This window comes from Alternaria ethzedia (genome assembly GCF_023757985.1).
Source record: "Alternaria ethzedia strain BMP 0044 chromosome Unknown scaffold_5, whole genome shotgun sequence".
Classification (NCBI taxonomy): domain Eukaryota; kingdom Fungi; phylum Ascomycota; class Dothideomycetes; order Pleosporales; family Pleosporaceae; genus Alternaria; species Alternaria ethzedia.
In genome coordinates, this window is record NW_026056198.1 from 858,157 (window position 1) to 873,959 (window position 15,803).

Consider the following 15,803-nt stretch of genomic DNA (forward strand, 5'->3'; position numbering starts at 1 on the left):
ATCGATGCGTGTGGTGATAGAGGAGCGTGTCCTTGTTAAGAGCTGTCGCGAAGCTCGGGGGTGTGACCGCGGCAATCAAGCGGACGTGAGGGTGATGCTATCCGCTGATTAGTTTTGGACGGGCGGCGCGCAGTCGGAGAGGGAAAAGGAGGAAAGTAAGAGCAGACGGCGAGCGTCGAAGTTGACGGGTTATGTTTTAAACATGGGAACGTCGAACAAGGCCCATCCAAAGAAACCGCGCTAAGCCGGCGCGCCGCGAGGGTCCGTGCGCCTTTGATGGCCTCGACGCCACGCCTCCAGGGTGAAGCATGACCAACGCGTGGAGTTCACCTCTAAAGCAATACAGATTCAGTATAATTACGATGGTCTCTGGATGAAAGCTGCAAATTTACATGCTTTACACGCCCATCACGAGACACACCATCAAATAGGAGATCGCGACCTACTGCCCACAGAGGATCGCGTCAAGTCGACATCTTGAGTAGCAACATCTATATCTCAATATCATAACCTTGCCTTCTGCTCCGTCTTATCCTCTTCTACTTCGCATACCCTTATCACAGCCCTTCCCCAAGCTTTCCGCTCCCTCACATCCTCCAGCGCTCTACTAACCGCCTCCAACCCCCAGTAATCCTCCTTGTATATGACAGGCCGAATCTTACCATCCTCAACCAACTTCATGAACCCGTCCCACACATCTTGAGTCCGTTGCGGATCTCTTCTCCCATCTTCTCCAAACCGCTATCGTGAGTCAGCACACGAAACGAACACGCCAAATCCCAAGTGCAGGACGACCAGGAAAGGCATACTTACATAACCAAACACCGCAACTCCCTTGAGTAGAATCTTATTAACCTTCAGGTTCTCCATCTTTCCCCCTCTTGCCGCAAACCCAACAACGACCAACCTCCCCCGATACCTCAAACACCTAATGCCACTTTCCACGGCCCCAATCCCATCATACACGACATCGACCCCCTCCCCACCATTCCCCAACGCCCGAACCCTTGCTTCCCACCCCTCCTGTCCATAATAAACAACCTCATCCGCCCCAACACTCTTCACAACCTCAGCCTTTTCCTCACTCCCCACAACAGCAATAACCCTCGCCCCAACCGCCTTGGCAATCTGCACAGCCATGACACCCAACCCGCCACTCGCACCGAGCACGAGAACAGTTTCTCCGGCTTTGAGTTGCGCAACTGAGATCAAAGCACCGTAACTTACAGCACCGCTCGCGCCAACGGCGCAGGCTTCAGCGTTCGTCCATTGCGAGGGGACGCGGCGGATGGAGGGTTCAGAGACGCATATTTGCTCTGCGTAGGCGCCTAGGCCGCCGCCGAAGACGCGGGTGCCGGGCGGGAAGGAAGAGGAAGGGGGGCTATGGGTTATTATGCCGGCGTATTCTGTGCCTAGGATGAAGGGCGGTTGGACGTGTCTGCGGTTGTTTTGGTGCAGGCCTTGGGCGTAGAGGAGGTCGACGTGTGTTACGGCTGCGTGGGTGATTTTGATGTGAATATCTTGCGACGATTTTGAGAATAGATTTGTGATGGTGGAAGGTTTGAGGTCTGTCACGTTCTGTAGATTGTCATGGTTAGGGAAGATGATGTAGATACTTAGATAGGTGGCTTACAGAGACGAATCTGTCGATGTGGATGGCCTTCATCGTTGCAGATCAACACATGGAACGTCAATTCCAATTTAGCGACGTATCCTTACACATTACAAGTTGAAGCATTGCAGTAAACAACGAGAGTAGTACATGCACCATATGCATGCCGGGAGATCGACGCGTCTACGGGTGTGGGGTACAACGAGTTGCCGAGGTTTGACTGGATGCGCGACTCTGATGAAGCGGCAGCAACAGAAACGAAGATTGTGAGACAATGAGCAGTTGTGATTAGAGGGGATTATCCAGTGATCCGGTATTATACATGCACTCGATTCTCTTGCCTCGCTTGATACGCTAAAATCTGCCATACGCGGTTGCCATCCTCCACGAACAAATACAAATACAAAATAAGAAGCGCAGAAGCTCCCAGTGGAGCCCTCCCGCATCGCGAAACCATTTCCGCGTTTCTGTTTTTAGCCACGCATTCACGTACCCGGAGCTTGATCATCCACCTGCCCCAGCGCCATGGACGCCTCATCGCGGGCCTTCTGACGCCGCATGTGCCATTTCTCAACGTCCGACATAGGTTTCTTGGCCTCGAACGACTTCCGACCCTTTTGCGCCGCCATGTGAGCTTTCGTCCAGATAGCCGCTATAGCGATGAGGGTGACGAGACCCAAAGCGGTCCAGTATACAATGTGGAACTCCTTCAACAGGTGCTGTCCCCCCGTCGCCGCCGGCGCCTTCTGTTGTAGAAGCGTGCTCGGTTCGGGATGAGATGCCGCCGTCATGGGGATTTGCTGTGGTCTGATGACGGGTCCGAGAAGAAGGTTTGAGATCGGGGCTTGTCGACCGAGGATGCTGAGGAGCTCTGTCATGGATATGTTGAGGCCGCTGCTCAGTGCGTCGAGCACAAGCATCTTGTCGAGTTCAGGGTCCTGAGACATACTGCCGTCGCTGAGTGACTGCACCTGTTAGCGCGTGTTTGTAATGAGCTGTCATAAGCTTGCCTTATCAGGTGGTGTCTACGCAATCGATCATGCGTGAGCATACAGTTGTCAGGTTGGCTACTCGGGGAGACTAAACAGAGCTCTGAAAAGATACGACAAGGGAGGAGCCACCTCGGTGTCAGACCACTTGCTTGTCGTGACAGAAGGAACCAGCGCGATCGGTGAGATCGATTGTTAATGAATGGGGAAAGAGCTACCACATCGGCCATCCAGTACCAGACAACATGCTGGCATTGAGGACATTATTGTTCAACAAGCCTTCTGAGGGCAGATAGTCCATCAGATCTTCGAAGCCCAGACTGTCGATATCGAAATTCCACGTGGTCGGATCGGCGAATGTTGGTTGAACCTCAGAATCTAGAGGCAGCTGTTGAGTCGCACGGTCAGTGTCCGGCATGGGAATACCTGCCGTGTTGCCGGGAATATAGGGACAGGTTTGGGTGGTTGCTGTGTCCACTGATAGTGTGGACCTTTGGCTTGATCCATCTCTGAGCTTCTCATACTCTGCCATAAGCGACATGAGCAGACGCACGCCGTGCACTGCAACACTTGACGTGTGAAACAGTTGCAAGCACCTGATGGCTCGCGTGACATGCAGATGGCACTCTTGTGCCTCCGCGTCTGCTTCAGCACGATGAAAGAGCTCCAGAATGAGGCAAATACCTGCGGTGATGATGAAAGCTTGTTCAACCCACCACTGCGGCTCTTGCGCATCTCGAGTGGTGTACAAGCTGATGAGACTCTGCGCTGCGCTCATACAAGCCCACCGGCTGTATGTGTAGCGGACGTCCTTGAAGCTCTTGCTCAAGAAGTTTTGATGGACTGATGATACGTGGCAGAATTAGTATAGATCTTTGCACAATCTATGATGGTGAATACTTACTCATAATGATCTTATGATGCGTCGATGCGTGGTGCAGCCGCTTCGCCCAAACGACCCATTGTGGCCAACTGGGATCGTGCGGTACCCGAGGAAGAAGATATTTTGGCAGCTTCTCCGTACACAAAGTACGCATTTCGCCATCAAATCTGAGGATTGTGGCATATTTGATAGCGTCGTCTTTGTCCTCGAGTTCCACCATAGCGTTGTGAACGTCGAGAAGTAACGCAGCGCAGTCAAAGGTCCACTTGGCGACACCTACGATTGTTGGAATTTCTGTGTCGGCGACGGGCGTCATGGTTTCTTCGTCTAATTCGCGTGGCCTTGTGCTCGTGAAATGCCGCCATTGGAGTGTCAACGTGTAAGAGGCGGATGAAGTACAACACAGCCTAAAGAATAGATGAGTTAATTGTTCATGAATCGCCTGAACCGCGCTGTAGACGTACCACTCCTGACATACAGTCCCATACCAGACCCTGCGGCCAATTTCACGCTCGATAAATGCTTCTTTCTGTCTTGCGTCCAGTTCAGTTATCCTATCGTCGTCTGGATGGGGCCCAAGTCTGCTTGATCAGTTAGTAGAGTCCGTATCTCAGGAATCCATGCCACCTACTTGTGCAAACCAAGCCCTTTCGCAATGACTACCCCCACGCTACGGAGAGCGATCCATTGATTACTTGAGCCAGCTAGATGTTCATACGCGTGCATGATATGAATAGTCTGTACCGAGTGAATACTGTATTGCGATGTATAATTCCCAAGGTTCAGGCATGAGATCGATGCTCCGCCCCATACGCGTGCCAGCTGAACTTTGTCGTCAACCGAGAAGCCCCAGGACGTCGAAGCTATTTCTGAAGAGCCGATGATACTGGATGAAAGAATTGCGACTACAAGATTGGAATTAGTAACTTTAGTATCGACCGAGAAGATTGAGTCTGGTCACCGTAACCTTCGCATTGATGGCATATCGAGTAAGGTAGGCCTGAATCATTCGAAATGGAGGTAAACTTACACAAGAGGGCTACCCATGTCCAGTCAAGGTCTTGCAGAGCAAGCTCACACGACTGACCATACGCTTGAAGCAGCTTCTTTCGAAAGCTTGGCCCATGGTAGATGCCGCCGTGCCAGTACATCATGTACTGTTCGTAGTACTCCACAATAAGCATTAACTTTTCTCTCGGCGGCAGAATCGACTGCAGGTACTGTGTCTCCACTATCCTCGCTGCAGCCGAGTAGCAGCTCGCAATAGATGTCGACCCATTCGGTCCATCTCGTGGCGATCGTTTCGACCGGGCGTAAGAGAAGCTCTTGTCGAAACGGCTTTGATTGGCTTCTGCATCTTTCTCTTCCAATATAGCGCTAATCGTCATGTCGGGTAAACCGGTTCGCCAGACTGCTTCCTCATGCGGCTCGTTCCGACCCGATTGAGACCCTGCCGTTTGTGGATGGATTGGGGGTAGCGCGACCTGAGCATTTGCATCGGGAGACGGGCCAGATGTAGATGTGTCGCTTGAACCGGCTGTCGAAAGCTTCCGGGGATATTTGCGATGAACATTTGGGTTGTATCCGTTCACCCATTTGGTCGTGCAAAGATGACCTTCATTGTTCTGCACGCATCTTGTACAAGGTGCCTTTCGATCGCATTTCTGCCGTCTCTGAGAGCACCGCGTACAGGTTTGGCGCTGCTTGGGCATGATAGGCTGCTCAGTAATCTGTATGCGATAGGCCTATGCAGTCGTACAACACCCTTGGCTTCGTCTTTTGCTTGTTTGGTGGCACTTGTTTGTACGACTACTTAGGTACGAAGGAATGAGTCTCAAGGTCGATGGGCGTTTTTAAGCGAATACAGATTAGAGTGAGTAGCGCGCAGTGCGTACAACGGCGGAAGGTCATGAAAGCTGATGTACGAGGCCATGTGCGAGTCGTACAAACCTTCGTACAACGAACAGCCCGTGCTTCCTCAGACTAGACGCTCAGACCACGCTTCAGTATGGGTAGGCTGATGATCAACGTTTGCCCAGAACATTGGACGCGTCGACATGGTTAATAATACGTAGTGACAGAGTGTAGGAAGCTGCGACAACTGCTGGGTGTTGTCATGAATCGACGGTCTGTGCACTCAACCCACGGACTCAGTTCGGAGTTAAGGATTTCTCACGCATACACGTGGAACACGAAGTGAGTTTCGAAAGGCACGAGGGCATAACAAAGAGTCGTATCGCACATTGCTGCTTACGAGCTGTTGAATCTTTACACGTAACAATATCCAAGATCGTCTATATTTTTACTTAAAGTATTCTTCAAGATAACTACGCATTCGTAATGAAGCACATCCGTCATCCCGTAGTGTGGGCAAAGCTTGATTCTGACTACGCATGCAACTAAACTAGTGCAAGCACCTTCCATCCTGCAATATACATCCTCGTCAGTATATACATGCCTGCTCCCGCCATCATCATGACACCAGAGAAGACGTTCAGCCCCCAGTACTTTCCATTGTTTTGGACGACGATAGCTCCTGCAATTGGATTACCGATCAAACCCGCGATTGAGATGCAGGCGAAGACAACACCAACACGGATCCCAATCTGTTCGACCTTGGAAATATAAGCGATCTGGGCAGGCAACAGTGACACGAAAGCACCGGAAGCGAATCCGTAGAGGCCGGCGAATGTAATGAATGCCGCGTTACCTGATGCGGGGATAGCCAGGGCAAGGACCAGAATGCCAGCTACGAGGCACCAGAGTGACTGCATATTGAACTTGCCAACCTTGTCCGCGAGGGCACCGGGAATGATGCGACCGAAGATACTAGCGGCGTTGAGAATAGCTAGAAGATATCCAGCCAAGGTAGTCGACATTCCAGCGGCCATCGCTTGAACCTCGATGAAGTTGATGGGTATAACTAACTCTGGTATTAGTACGCGTCTTGTCGGCAGCTCGTACAGGGCGGTAACTTACACAGTCCCATGAAGAACAAAAATGACGCAATCGTCAGTAAGACGAAGCGAATGTCCCCAAAAGGCTCCACAAACACCTTGAACTCGAAGGTTCTGGGCTGTGGCGGTAGGCGAGATTTGACAGTGAGGAAAGCGATAGTCATCATGCCGAGGATGAGGAAGCCAAATGTTCTCATTGTCCAACCATAACCGATTTCGGGGATGAGGTGCGTTGCCATGATGGGAAAGATGATGCCGCCTAGTCCACTGCCAGCTGCCATGACTCCGTATGCCAGGCCTCTCTTCTTCAGGAACCATGTAGGGATGGTGCTGGTTCCTGCCTGGAAGATACAGTTCAGACCTAGAGGGCTGCAGATTCCTTGGGCGAGGATAAATTGCCAGTACTCAGTGCATAGGCTAGTCATCATTAGACCAAGCACGTGGAACAAGGTACCGAACAGTAATATGTACTTGGGGCCGTAGTTGTCGTACAGAAAACCGACGATAGGTCCAGGCGCAAACATGACGAAGATCTCGAGCGAAGCGATCCAGGCGACGGTAGACGGCGAGTACGCGCTGAGTTGATTCCGCTGGTAGTAACTTTGGAACACTCCGACGCAGTTTAGCCATCCGAATGAGCAGAAGAGACAGCAGAAGCCTCCGAGGAGACAAAGATAGGCGTCTCTTCCACCATCAGGGAATTGACTGGGATGGAATGGGCTCACAGCCGCTGTAGGTGCGGTCGTATCGGGTTGCTTTTCATCGACTGGTGCTGGCGGTTGTTCGACATCGGATTGGGGAAGTCGTGGCTTCTCCTCGTGCAAAGATGCCACTGAGCTTGTAGTCTGCGACATGGTAGTAGACGGTAGCACTAGGGGTTGGAAGTTGAGCGTGAAGGAGTTGGTAAGATGAGAGCTGGGCTAGGCCATGATTAAGTAGTCAATCATTGAGGTTGACATTGAGAGGCGTAACGGTGCTTCGCTCCTTACCATGGAATCCGTGTGATCCGCACATTCGATATCAAGCTATTATTGGGGTAGGTTTGCATGTAGGCCTGCACGCCTGTTCGCGCTCGGCCTCGCCTTTGACGCAGACCGACGTGCCGAGCCAATGGCGAGATATCTCACAACATTCGCATTACCACAACAGCGAAGGCAGCTGCGGGAAGGGGGTTAGTGACCCACATTCCCGACGGTCAATTCGGTGTTTCGAAGAGATTTGCTGGCGAATTCGGTGTTGAAAGGATCTCGCTCTTGCGCGCGCAGCGGAGACGCGTAGGAGATGTCGGAGATGATGGCATCTCCGACCCGCGTCCGACATGGGACAATCATACTGAAGATGCATCCTATATGTGCATGCGGCCACCCAAACATGAATTCTCACGATGGGTACGTGTGGATCATCCTTCTGCGCTCTAATCAGCAATCGCTTCCATGCGTTGGCGCCCTGACAAGATGCGCAGGGCATCGATGACGTATATCTTGCGAGTGACTGCAATTGTTGATGGACGAGTGTGAATATAGCAAGATAGCGAGTAAGCCACTTCTCGTGGTGAAGTCTGTCGAGAGTCGTTGGGTCGAGGCAGCGATGGAGGTGAAATCTGGAGGTGCAGGACAGGTTCGCTTGATCGGGCAACGACGCACAGACTTGGTTCCTTCGCATTTTGCCTTCCGAATCAGTGTGGTCCTCACTAGCACTCTTGCTTGAACGCGCACAACGACCAACCCACGCCCAAGCCCCGACTACCCTGAATCCATCCCGATCATCTGCTAGGGAGCTTCGCATAATATATTCGGCCATCTACACCCGCGCATCGCCATCTCATCGCCCGCCTATTCCTGCATCTCCACCGGATTCCATCCCATTTCAGTGCACACGGCCCGGTACGCGCAACTAGCCCGAGGATAGCTTTTTACTATGCTAACGTCGACTTGCTGTCTTAGCATCTAGGCGCCTGTCCTCTGCTTCGCGTATCTCATCCCCCACCACACTCCGCGCAAACTCGACGCAATTCGCCCTCCATCCCGCCGCACAACCTCGCCGTCACCCGCACATTGAAAATGGCATCCACCGAGTCATCCGGCCCCGTCAACGGCAACTACGCGCCGCAGCAGTACGAGAACAGCTACTCCACCGGCGCCTCCAACTTCACACCCTCGCAGCAGCCCACGCCCAGCCAGCCCGCACAGCAAGCCGCCGCCTCAGAGATCCCCAAGGACGAGGTCGGCTGGTACTTTGTCGAGCAGTACTACACCACCCTGAGCAAGAGCCCGGACCGACTCTACGTAAGTCGCAACTGCGGGAAGGCTTTTCTTGGTGACCACGCGACTGACCCAATTTGCAGCTTTTCTACAACAAGCGCTCCCAGTATGTTTCCGGTGTCGAGGAGGACAAGGTCAACGTCTGCCTAGGCCAGAAGGTACGTGAAGCACGCTCAATTGCAGTCGATGCATGCTGACTCGTGTCTAGGCCATCAACGAGCGCATCAAGGAGCTTGAGTTCAAGGACACCAAGGTCCGCGTTACCAACGTCGACTCGCAGGGCTCCGATGCCAACATCGTCATCCAAGTCATCGGCGAGATCTCCAACCAAGGCCAGCCCCACAAGCGCTTCGTGCAGACCTTTGTCCTCGCCGAGCAGACCAACGGCTACTTCGTCCTCAACGACATCTTCCGCTACCTTGCCGACGAGCCCGAGGAGGACGAGGACCAGCAAGAGCAGGCCGCGCCCCCCAACGGTGTCACGGAGCCCGCTCCCACCGCTGCCGTCCCCGAGAATGCCGACCTCAACCAGAGCGACGAGATCGCGACCAGCGAGGAGGACCTGAACAAGGTGGACAACAAGCTACACCAGGCCGCGCAAGAGGAGCCGTCTGTCGAGGAGGTCGCGCCTGCTGCCCCGGCTCAACAGGTTCCAGAGGAGATTGAGCAGCCCGCTGCTGAGGAGGCACCTGCTGCTGTCGAGGAGAAGGCCGCAGAGCCAACCCCCGCCGCTGAGGAGACCGCCGAGCCCGAGAAGCCTGCCGCTGCCGCCCCGGCCTCCGCCCAAAAGGCTGCCCCCGTTGCCATGCCCTCTGGTCCCCCCAAGCCTGCCGCTCCCCGAACTTGGGCCAGCCTCGCCGCCTCTGCACACAAGGTCGCTACTCCCGTCGTCAACGCCCCCGCCGCTCAGCAAGCTCCTTCGCAGCCCAAGGCCGCTGCCGCCGCTCCTGCTCAAGCCGCTGCTGCTGCACCCAGCCAGACCTCAGCACCTGCTCGTGACCAATCCCCCGCGACAAGCCAGGGCGAGGCTGCTGGCTGGCAAACAGCCACTGGACACAAGAAGGAGCAGTCCCGCGCACAGAACGCAGGACCCGCCGCCGACCCTGACCAGAAGCGCGCTTACATCAAGAACGTCTACAGCCAGGTCGACGACGCTGCTCTGAAGACTGCCCTGACCAAGTACGGCGAGATCGAGTACCTTGACATCAGCCGTGGCAAGGTAAGTAAATGTGCTTCACCACATGGTACCTCAACTAACACCCTGCAGAACTGTGCTTTCGTCGACTTCAAGACACCCGCTGGCTTCCAAGCTGCCGTCGCAGCCAACCCCCACACGATCAACGGCATTGAGATCAAGGTCGAGGAACGCCGCCAGAACCCCGGCCAGTTCAACAGGGGAGGAGGATTCCCTCGTGGCGGTGCTCCTCGCGGCGGCCGTGGCGGTATGGGTGGTCAAGCACCCCGTGGCAACTTCCAACCTCGGGGACGCGGTGGACCCATGCGTGGCGGTCGCGGCGGTGCTGCTCCTCAGGAATCATAGGAGGCTTCACGCGCTGCTTACTCCCTCGTTCCTTTTGCCATTCTTCTTCTATCTCTTGTTGAGTCGGTTTGACTCGATGGCCTCACGACTGACGGCTTTAGCCATGTACTGTACCGACCCCCTTTCAGCGCTTGTATAAAAGTCATTTCATTTCGAGGAAAAGTCTGGGCGTACGCGTTCGTCTTAGGGCTCTGAGCCCTTGCATAGCGAGTGGTTTCGTTTCTGCATGTTTCCTTTCTGTATCCGTGTATATCCGTTCAGCCGTTTTCGAACATATTCCCTTCTTCGCGGTCGCATTCTTCGTCAAGTAATGTTTAGGGAAGGCTATCTGGGGGTTCCTGGGTACGGGCTAGGGATGTCATAGCATCTGGTGTAATGGGTGTACAGCATAGCTTCGGCGACAACAGGATCGGACGGGGAAGGGCAGTCAAATCGTGAGATGATCTGGTACGAATACAATAAATGATATACGCTCCAACACGGTGTAGATGTACTAGAGTGAGGTTGTCTGGTGATTGCTGATAACGTCACCTGATAGGTCTAGTGCGACGCAAGATGTGCCTAGTGCTGCGCTGACCGTTGATTCGAAGACGCGCAATCACCTGCATCAGCAACAGCCCATAAGCTTCAAGCCGCGCCAGCCTGCGTTTCGTGCATACGAAAGACTCGTACCCTGAGACCCTGATAATCCAGCTACTGCTCTTCCTCACACTCCACTTAATTAACGCTGGCGCATTATCACGAGGCTAAGGTCGCAGTAGATCGCGCGGGGCTAAGCGGGGCCGTCGCGCGACGTGCATCACATCACCACTCGGTATCTACTGAAGCTGACCAAGTCTCTCGCTTTCAACCCGCTGTACTCACCTACTCTGCAACATATGCCCCAGGAGCTCTGCAAAGATGCGACCGCTACCGGGCGGCGACGCCCTGCCTGCTACTGTTCGGCCGCGATCTCGTAAATCAAGCGTCGATCATCCTACCGCCCCTTCGAGCAATGTCCCCACTACCTTCGTCATGAAGCGCGTCGGGGATTTGGAGCACACCATGGTTCCTCCTCACAGCGCGACTGCTGCAGCAAAGCAGCAGGATAGTACATTCGGAGTCCAGAGTCTTGCCGATACTTTGGAGGCTGCTTTCGGCCCAGAAGGTACAGATCCAGAAAAGGCTAGTAAGACGCAGCATCATGGGGCAAAGAGTTCAAGATCCGAGTCGCATAGCTCTTCGACAGATTCAGCCACACCGCCAGACAGATCCAGGATAACTTCGGTACGGAAACTGAGGAGAAACTACACGAAAAATGACTCGATTACACACTTTAAACTTCCCGCCGCCAGCGTCGACGTTCCTTCCCCACTCCCCACGTCCGCTATGGGGAGTACACCGAGGTCCGCTTCGATAACGTCGCTCAAGCTGTCCGATGAGGAGTTTGCCATGGATGATGCTGCGAGCCAGGCCGTTGTTTCGAGTGGAGAGGAGGAAGAGCAGGTAGAGGTGCAGCCGGACATGGCGAGCTTTCCACAGCTGGTCATGCCTGAGATGCAGATGCCAACCAGGAGGCCTTTCACAACCAGAGGCAAGGCTATGGGAAAGCTGAGAGTTATGGTGGCGGGCGAGACAGGTGCGTTGTAGTCGAAACATGCGATATCATCTCGGTAGAAAGCGCTATACTGACAAGTACTACGAAGGTGTCGGCAAATCGTCCCTCATTCGGTCCATCGTTCAGGCCTGCGAAGACATCGTACACGTAGATCCTCTATCGCCCTCCCAGCCGAGCGCGCCTTCACGCCCAACGAAGTCGAAATTCCGCACAAAGAAAGCCGAGCATGCGGTCACAACCCGGGTGACTGAGATACATGCGAGCACGAAGCCTTACCCTCATTGGTGGACTGATACCGAAGAGAGCGGCATTCTGCGAAGAAGAAAGAGCAGTATGGATACTGTCTTGGAGAGAAACATATGTTTCGTAGACACGCCTGGGTACTCACAAGGCTCTGCGGAGAAGGATATAAGCATGGTGATAGACTATGTCGAGTCGCTGTTATACCAGACCTCATCAGTAACAACGCTAGAAGACAATGATGTGCTTGGGGTCGTCAGTGGTAGTGGGGGCGTCCTAGTTGACGTCGTCATATACTTGCTCCCACCAAGTAAGCCAAACCATCGTTCGTACTTTCATTCTTACTGACTTCACCCAGATCGAGACATCACGAAAGATGTTGAGTACATGCAAAGGCTATCGCACTTTACCAACGTCGTGCCTGTAATTGCCAAATCAGACACACTTTCGGCGCAAGAAGTGGTAGCCCTAAAGACGTCCATACTCGCACGGCTGCAAACCACTGCTCTTAGACCCTTCTTCTTCGGAAAGGCTATGGACGATGCCTTACTCGCCGTACAGGGCCTTCCGGTCGCTAGGACTTCGGGATCAGGAGCGCCAAGTGAGGCAGCTGAATACCCCTTCACTACACCAACCTATCCTTACGCCGTCTCCTCGACGTCTGGTCCCGACCACGATAACATGGATGCGTCCTTGCTCATGTCGCCCGACTACGTGCAGCCTCTTCTTCCCTCTGAACTCGCTCCACTAGTCAACCAGGTATTCGATCCTGACTCCATTGCGTGGCTTCGGTATTCAGCAGCGAAGAAGTTCTTGGCATGGCGGCGCAGGATTAAGCTACCAGGCGACTCTGTAATGCTACAGAGTCTAGCTCAACCACGTAGTCCGACAACGGCTTCAGTCGGACTGAACGGAGCCCACCTGAATTGTAAGATCATCTCCCTGCCACATTGTGCAAGCTAACCTCTTTATCAGCATCCGCAGCATCCTCAGTATTCTCCGCTGCATCGCCATCAGGTGTCCTGGTACCCGGATCAGGATCACCATTCTACCCATCGAACCTACAATCCCCTCTCCTCGCCTCCTCTCCCTCCCTAGCCAACTCCGAGTCTCTCGAGCCCCTTGGCAACTTTTCACTGGCAAGATACAACAACACTGCGCAAGGCGAGCAGCGCCTCAACGAAGTACGGATAGCAAGATGGGCAACAGATCTGCAGCGCAGCCGACGAAACGAAAGAGAACGATTCGAGGAACTCCAGAGCAACGACAGGGCTAAATGGCTGCTCGAGCGCGTCGGCGAAGAGGTATCGAAGGGCACGATCGTCGCATCGCCTGGCGAGTTACCGAGAGCTGAATGGGCGGTAGTCAGACGCAACAGCGACGAGAAGAAGACTGTTAAGGTCAGTCAACGCTATGCCAAAGCTGTTGGGCTGGACTCGCGAGATCCGCTTGGCCTGTGCAATTTCGGCGACGAATTAAGGCGACAGAGCTTCGTTCTCGTGAAGGTGCTAGGCGGCATGAGCGTGTTGGGTGCTGTCGTCGTGGCTGTCGTTAGGGCGTGCGGCATTGAGACTGGGCTGCCTCAGCTCGGCTGGTGGGAGTGGATTACCAACTCGGAGTGATTGGCCACTGTTGCTCGCTGCACGTATGTCTCTCCATGAGCTTTATATCATGTATGATGTGATACCTTATAGACACTCTTCTACATTGTAGCTTGACGGGACATCTCGAGTCTAGGGAATAGAATCATACTCTACGAGGAATGTGTGCTCGAGTTTGATATCGGTGACATTGTTGCAGTGATGGTAGAGTGTGTTTTCAATACGCCGGCTTGATGATGTGGGTCATGATGTGATGCTTCGTCATTGCAATCGGGAATGCCGTACACATAGCTTAGAAGTAAGAAATTGGGTCATTCGCTGTGGGTTGGGTAGATTGGTCGGGGATAGCATGCCACACTCCAGACTGACACGGGCTGCTGATAGTATAAAACGGAGTGCCTTAATCCCATCAGTCGACTAAGCGAAGACAGCCTCATGGGTAATGTAGTAAGGCATGGCGCATCAGCTAGTGTTGGGTGTGTAATCAATACTTCTAGAGAGCGTTGGGGGTGACGCCTGTCGAATTCATTGACTGGCGGCGTCTCAGTGAAGAAGCAAGTGTGGGTGCTGAGTAGCGGCACGAATTTGTACAGCATGCACGTTGTACCAAGTCGACGATGTGCATCAACTATTCAACGCCCAGTAGAGCTCCGTGGTCTAGTAAGCATGAATGGTCCGTGAGCCCTTAATGGGCTGGCGCTTCAGCGAGTGCAAATCAGACCTGGCTCGTTGCTAGAATGCCTATTGAGGTGTGCAGATGCACCTGGACCGTTGGGACTCGGTCATATCATCTCCATCCAATAGCCACATATTTCGCCCTTTCTTGGATAATGCAAGTTGATCTGGTGCCCTCCGCTCGATCGCAGCGTGCCTTCGATGCTGCAGCTCCGCCACCGGATGGGTGTGAAAGAAGTATGGAGCGGGGCGCTGGTCTGCAGTGCATCGTGCCGGAAAGAGAAAGAGCTATTCATTAGATACATGACGTGATATCATACGTGTATTTGTTGAGTGCTGTGGCGGGGAGCGAGAGACGGAGATGGGCACTGCGTACTGCCTTGCCATCCGGATTCTGCGTAGGGGGTGTATGGAACCCTGTCAGTATAAGCATACTACCGCCTATCGCGTCCCGCTAGTAAGGTCATGACATTTTCCGCTTGTCACGATTATTGGGGCTGGATCGTGGGAACTGATCTGAGCTCCCGCGAAAGGGTGTGATAGGCCAAATGAGGGTGTTGGGACGCAGATGTGAGTCTGACGGGGGGCATGGGCCTTTGATGCAATTCGAGCGTCTGGGTGTGCTATGGGACTCAGAGATCTCTTGTGCGCGGATCGGAGATGGTTGTTCTGCGGCGTTCACTCACGTTTGTCTCTACGTGGTCTATTTTGACCTGCACATCCACGAGATTAAGTTGCAGCAAAATTTATACACATTGCAAAGGGCATTAGCAGGCATTTTATCCGGTCGTGTTATATTTGGGGGTGGCTGTTCTATTGTTCTTGTATTAGGGTTGAGAGCTGATCATGTTTGGGCTCAGATATGCGGCATCTCAACACTTCAAGAGAAGTGACCGCAACGTGACGGCTCTTCAAGTTTTCAAGCTATGCGTTGAATGACTTGTCGTCTGAATCTTACATTGCTGATCAGTCACGTCACCTTAGCATGAATCTGAATGTCATCACTAGCAGAGTACATACAGTATTTGGTACCTAGGTAAGAGCAGCCCCACTCACCAAAATCGACATCTCACGCAGAGCCCCTTCGCAGTGTATTTTCCATCAACTCTTGGTTACAGTAATTGATCAATGAGATTATGAGCACAGCATCACATTGTGTGTGCTAACCGCTGCCGTTGAGCATTCGGCACTGAAAAGTGCTGTCTTGGACATGCCGAGCGATGATTGCCTTCTAGATGGTGATCATGACGCTGACGTGGCAAAATCTTCATTATTGCCGTCGCCATACTGTAGTTAAGTATGTGGAACGGTTCCTAGTACAATGAACACAAATACTGCCTACGATATAGGACACAATGTCGACCCAGAGCCCTGTTGAACGTCAAGGTTATATTCATCCGCCGCACATTGTTAAGAGCAATGCATAGGCGGTGCAACATGAGATACTA

General features: G+C 53.3%; 4 protein-coding genes across 4 annotated transcripts; 2 read left to right on the forward strand and 2 right to left on the reverse strand.

Moving 5' to 3' along the window:
• Nucleotides 1-504: 504 nt before the first annotated feature.
• On the reverse strand, nt 505-4,872 carry J4E87_003008 (uncharacterized protein; the record flags this gene model as incomplete). The annotated part of the gene is made up of 7 exons (XM_049374641.1): nt 505-741; nt 814-1,578; nt 1,634-1,643; nt 2,102-2,577; nt 2,864-3,444; nt 3,506-3,811; nt 4,515-4,872. 7 exons carry the CDS (start codon nt 4,870-4,872, stop codon nt 505-507), a joined length of 2,733 nt encoding a protein of 910 aa, XP_049235632.1.
• Nucleotides 4,873-5,883: 1,011 nt separating this feature from the next.
• On the reverse strand, nt 5,884-7,627 carry J4E87_003009 (uncharacterized protein; the record flags this gene model as incomplete). Its single annotated transcript, XM_049374642.1, has 3 exons — nt 5,884-6,407; nt 6,464-7,361; nt 7,622-7,627. 3 exons carry the CDS (start codon nt 7,625-7,627, stop codon nt 5,884-5,886), a joined length of 1,428 nt encoding a protein of 475 aa, XP_049235633.1.
• An 874-nt stretch (nt 7,628-8,501) lies between these two features.
• On the forward strand, nt 8,502-10,242 carry J4E87_003010 (uncharacterized protein; the record flags this gene model as incomplete). Its single annotated transcript, XM_049374643.1, has 4 exons — nt 8,502-8,726; nt 8,786-8,860; nt 8,911-9,921; nt 9,970-10,242. The coding sequence occupies 4 exons, from the start codon at nt 8,502-8,504 to the stop codon at nt 10,240-10,242; spliced, it is 1,584 nt and encodes a 527-aa protein (XP_049235634.1).
• Nucleotides 10,243-11,142: 900 nt separating this feature from the next.
• Nucleotides 11,143-13,701, forward strand: J4E87_003011 (uncharacterized protein; the record flags this gene model as incomplete). The annotated part of the gene is made up of 4 exons (XM_049374644.1): nt 11,143-11,860; nt 11,928-12,389; nt 12,438-13,007; nt 13,064-13,701. The coding sequence occupies 4 exons, from the start codon at nt 11,143-11,145 to the stop codon at nt 13,699-13,701; spliced, it is 2,388 nt and encodes a 795-aa protein (XP_049235635.1).
• Between the last annotated feature and the right edge of the window lie 2,102 nt (nt 13,702-15,803).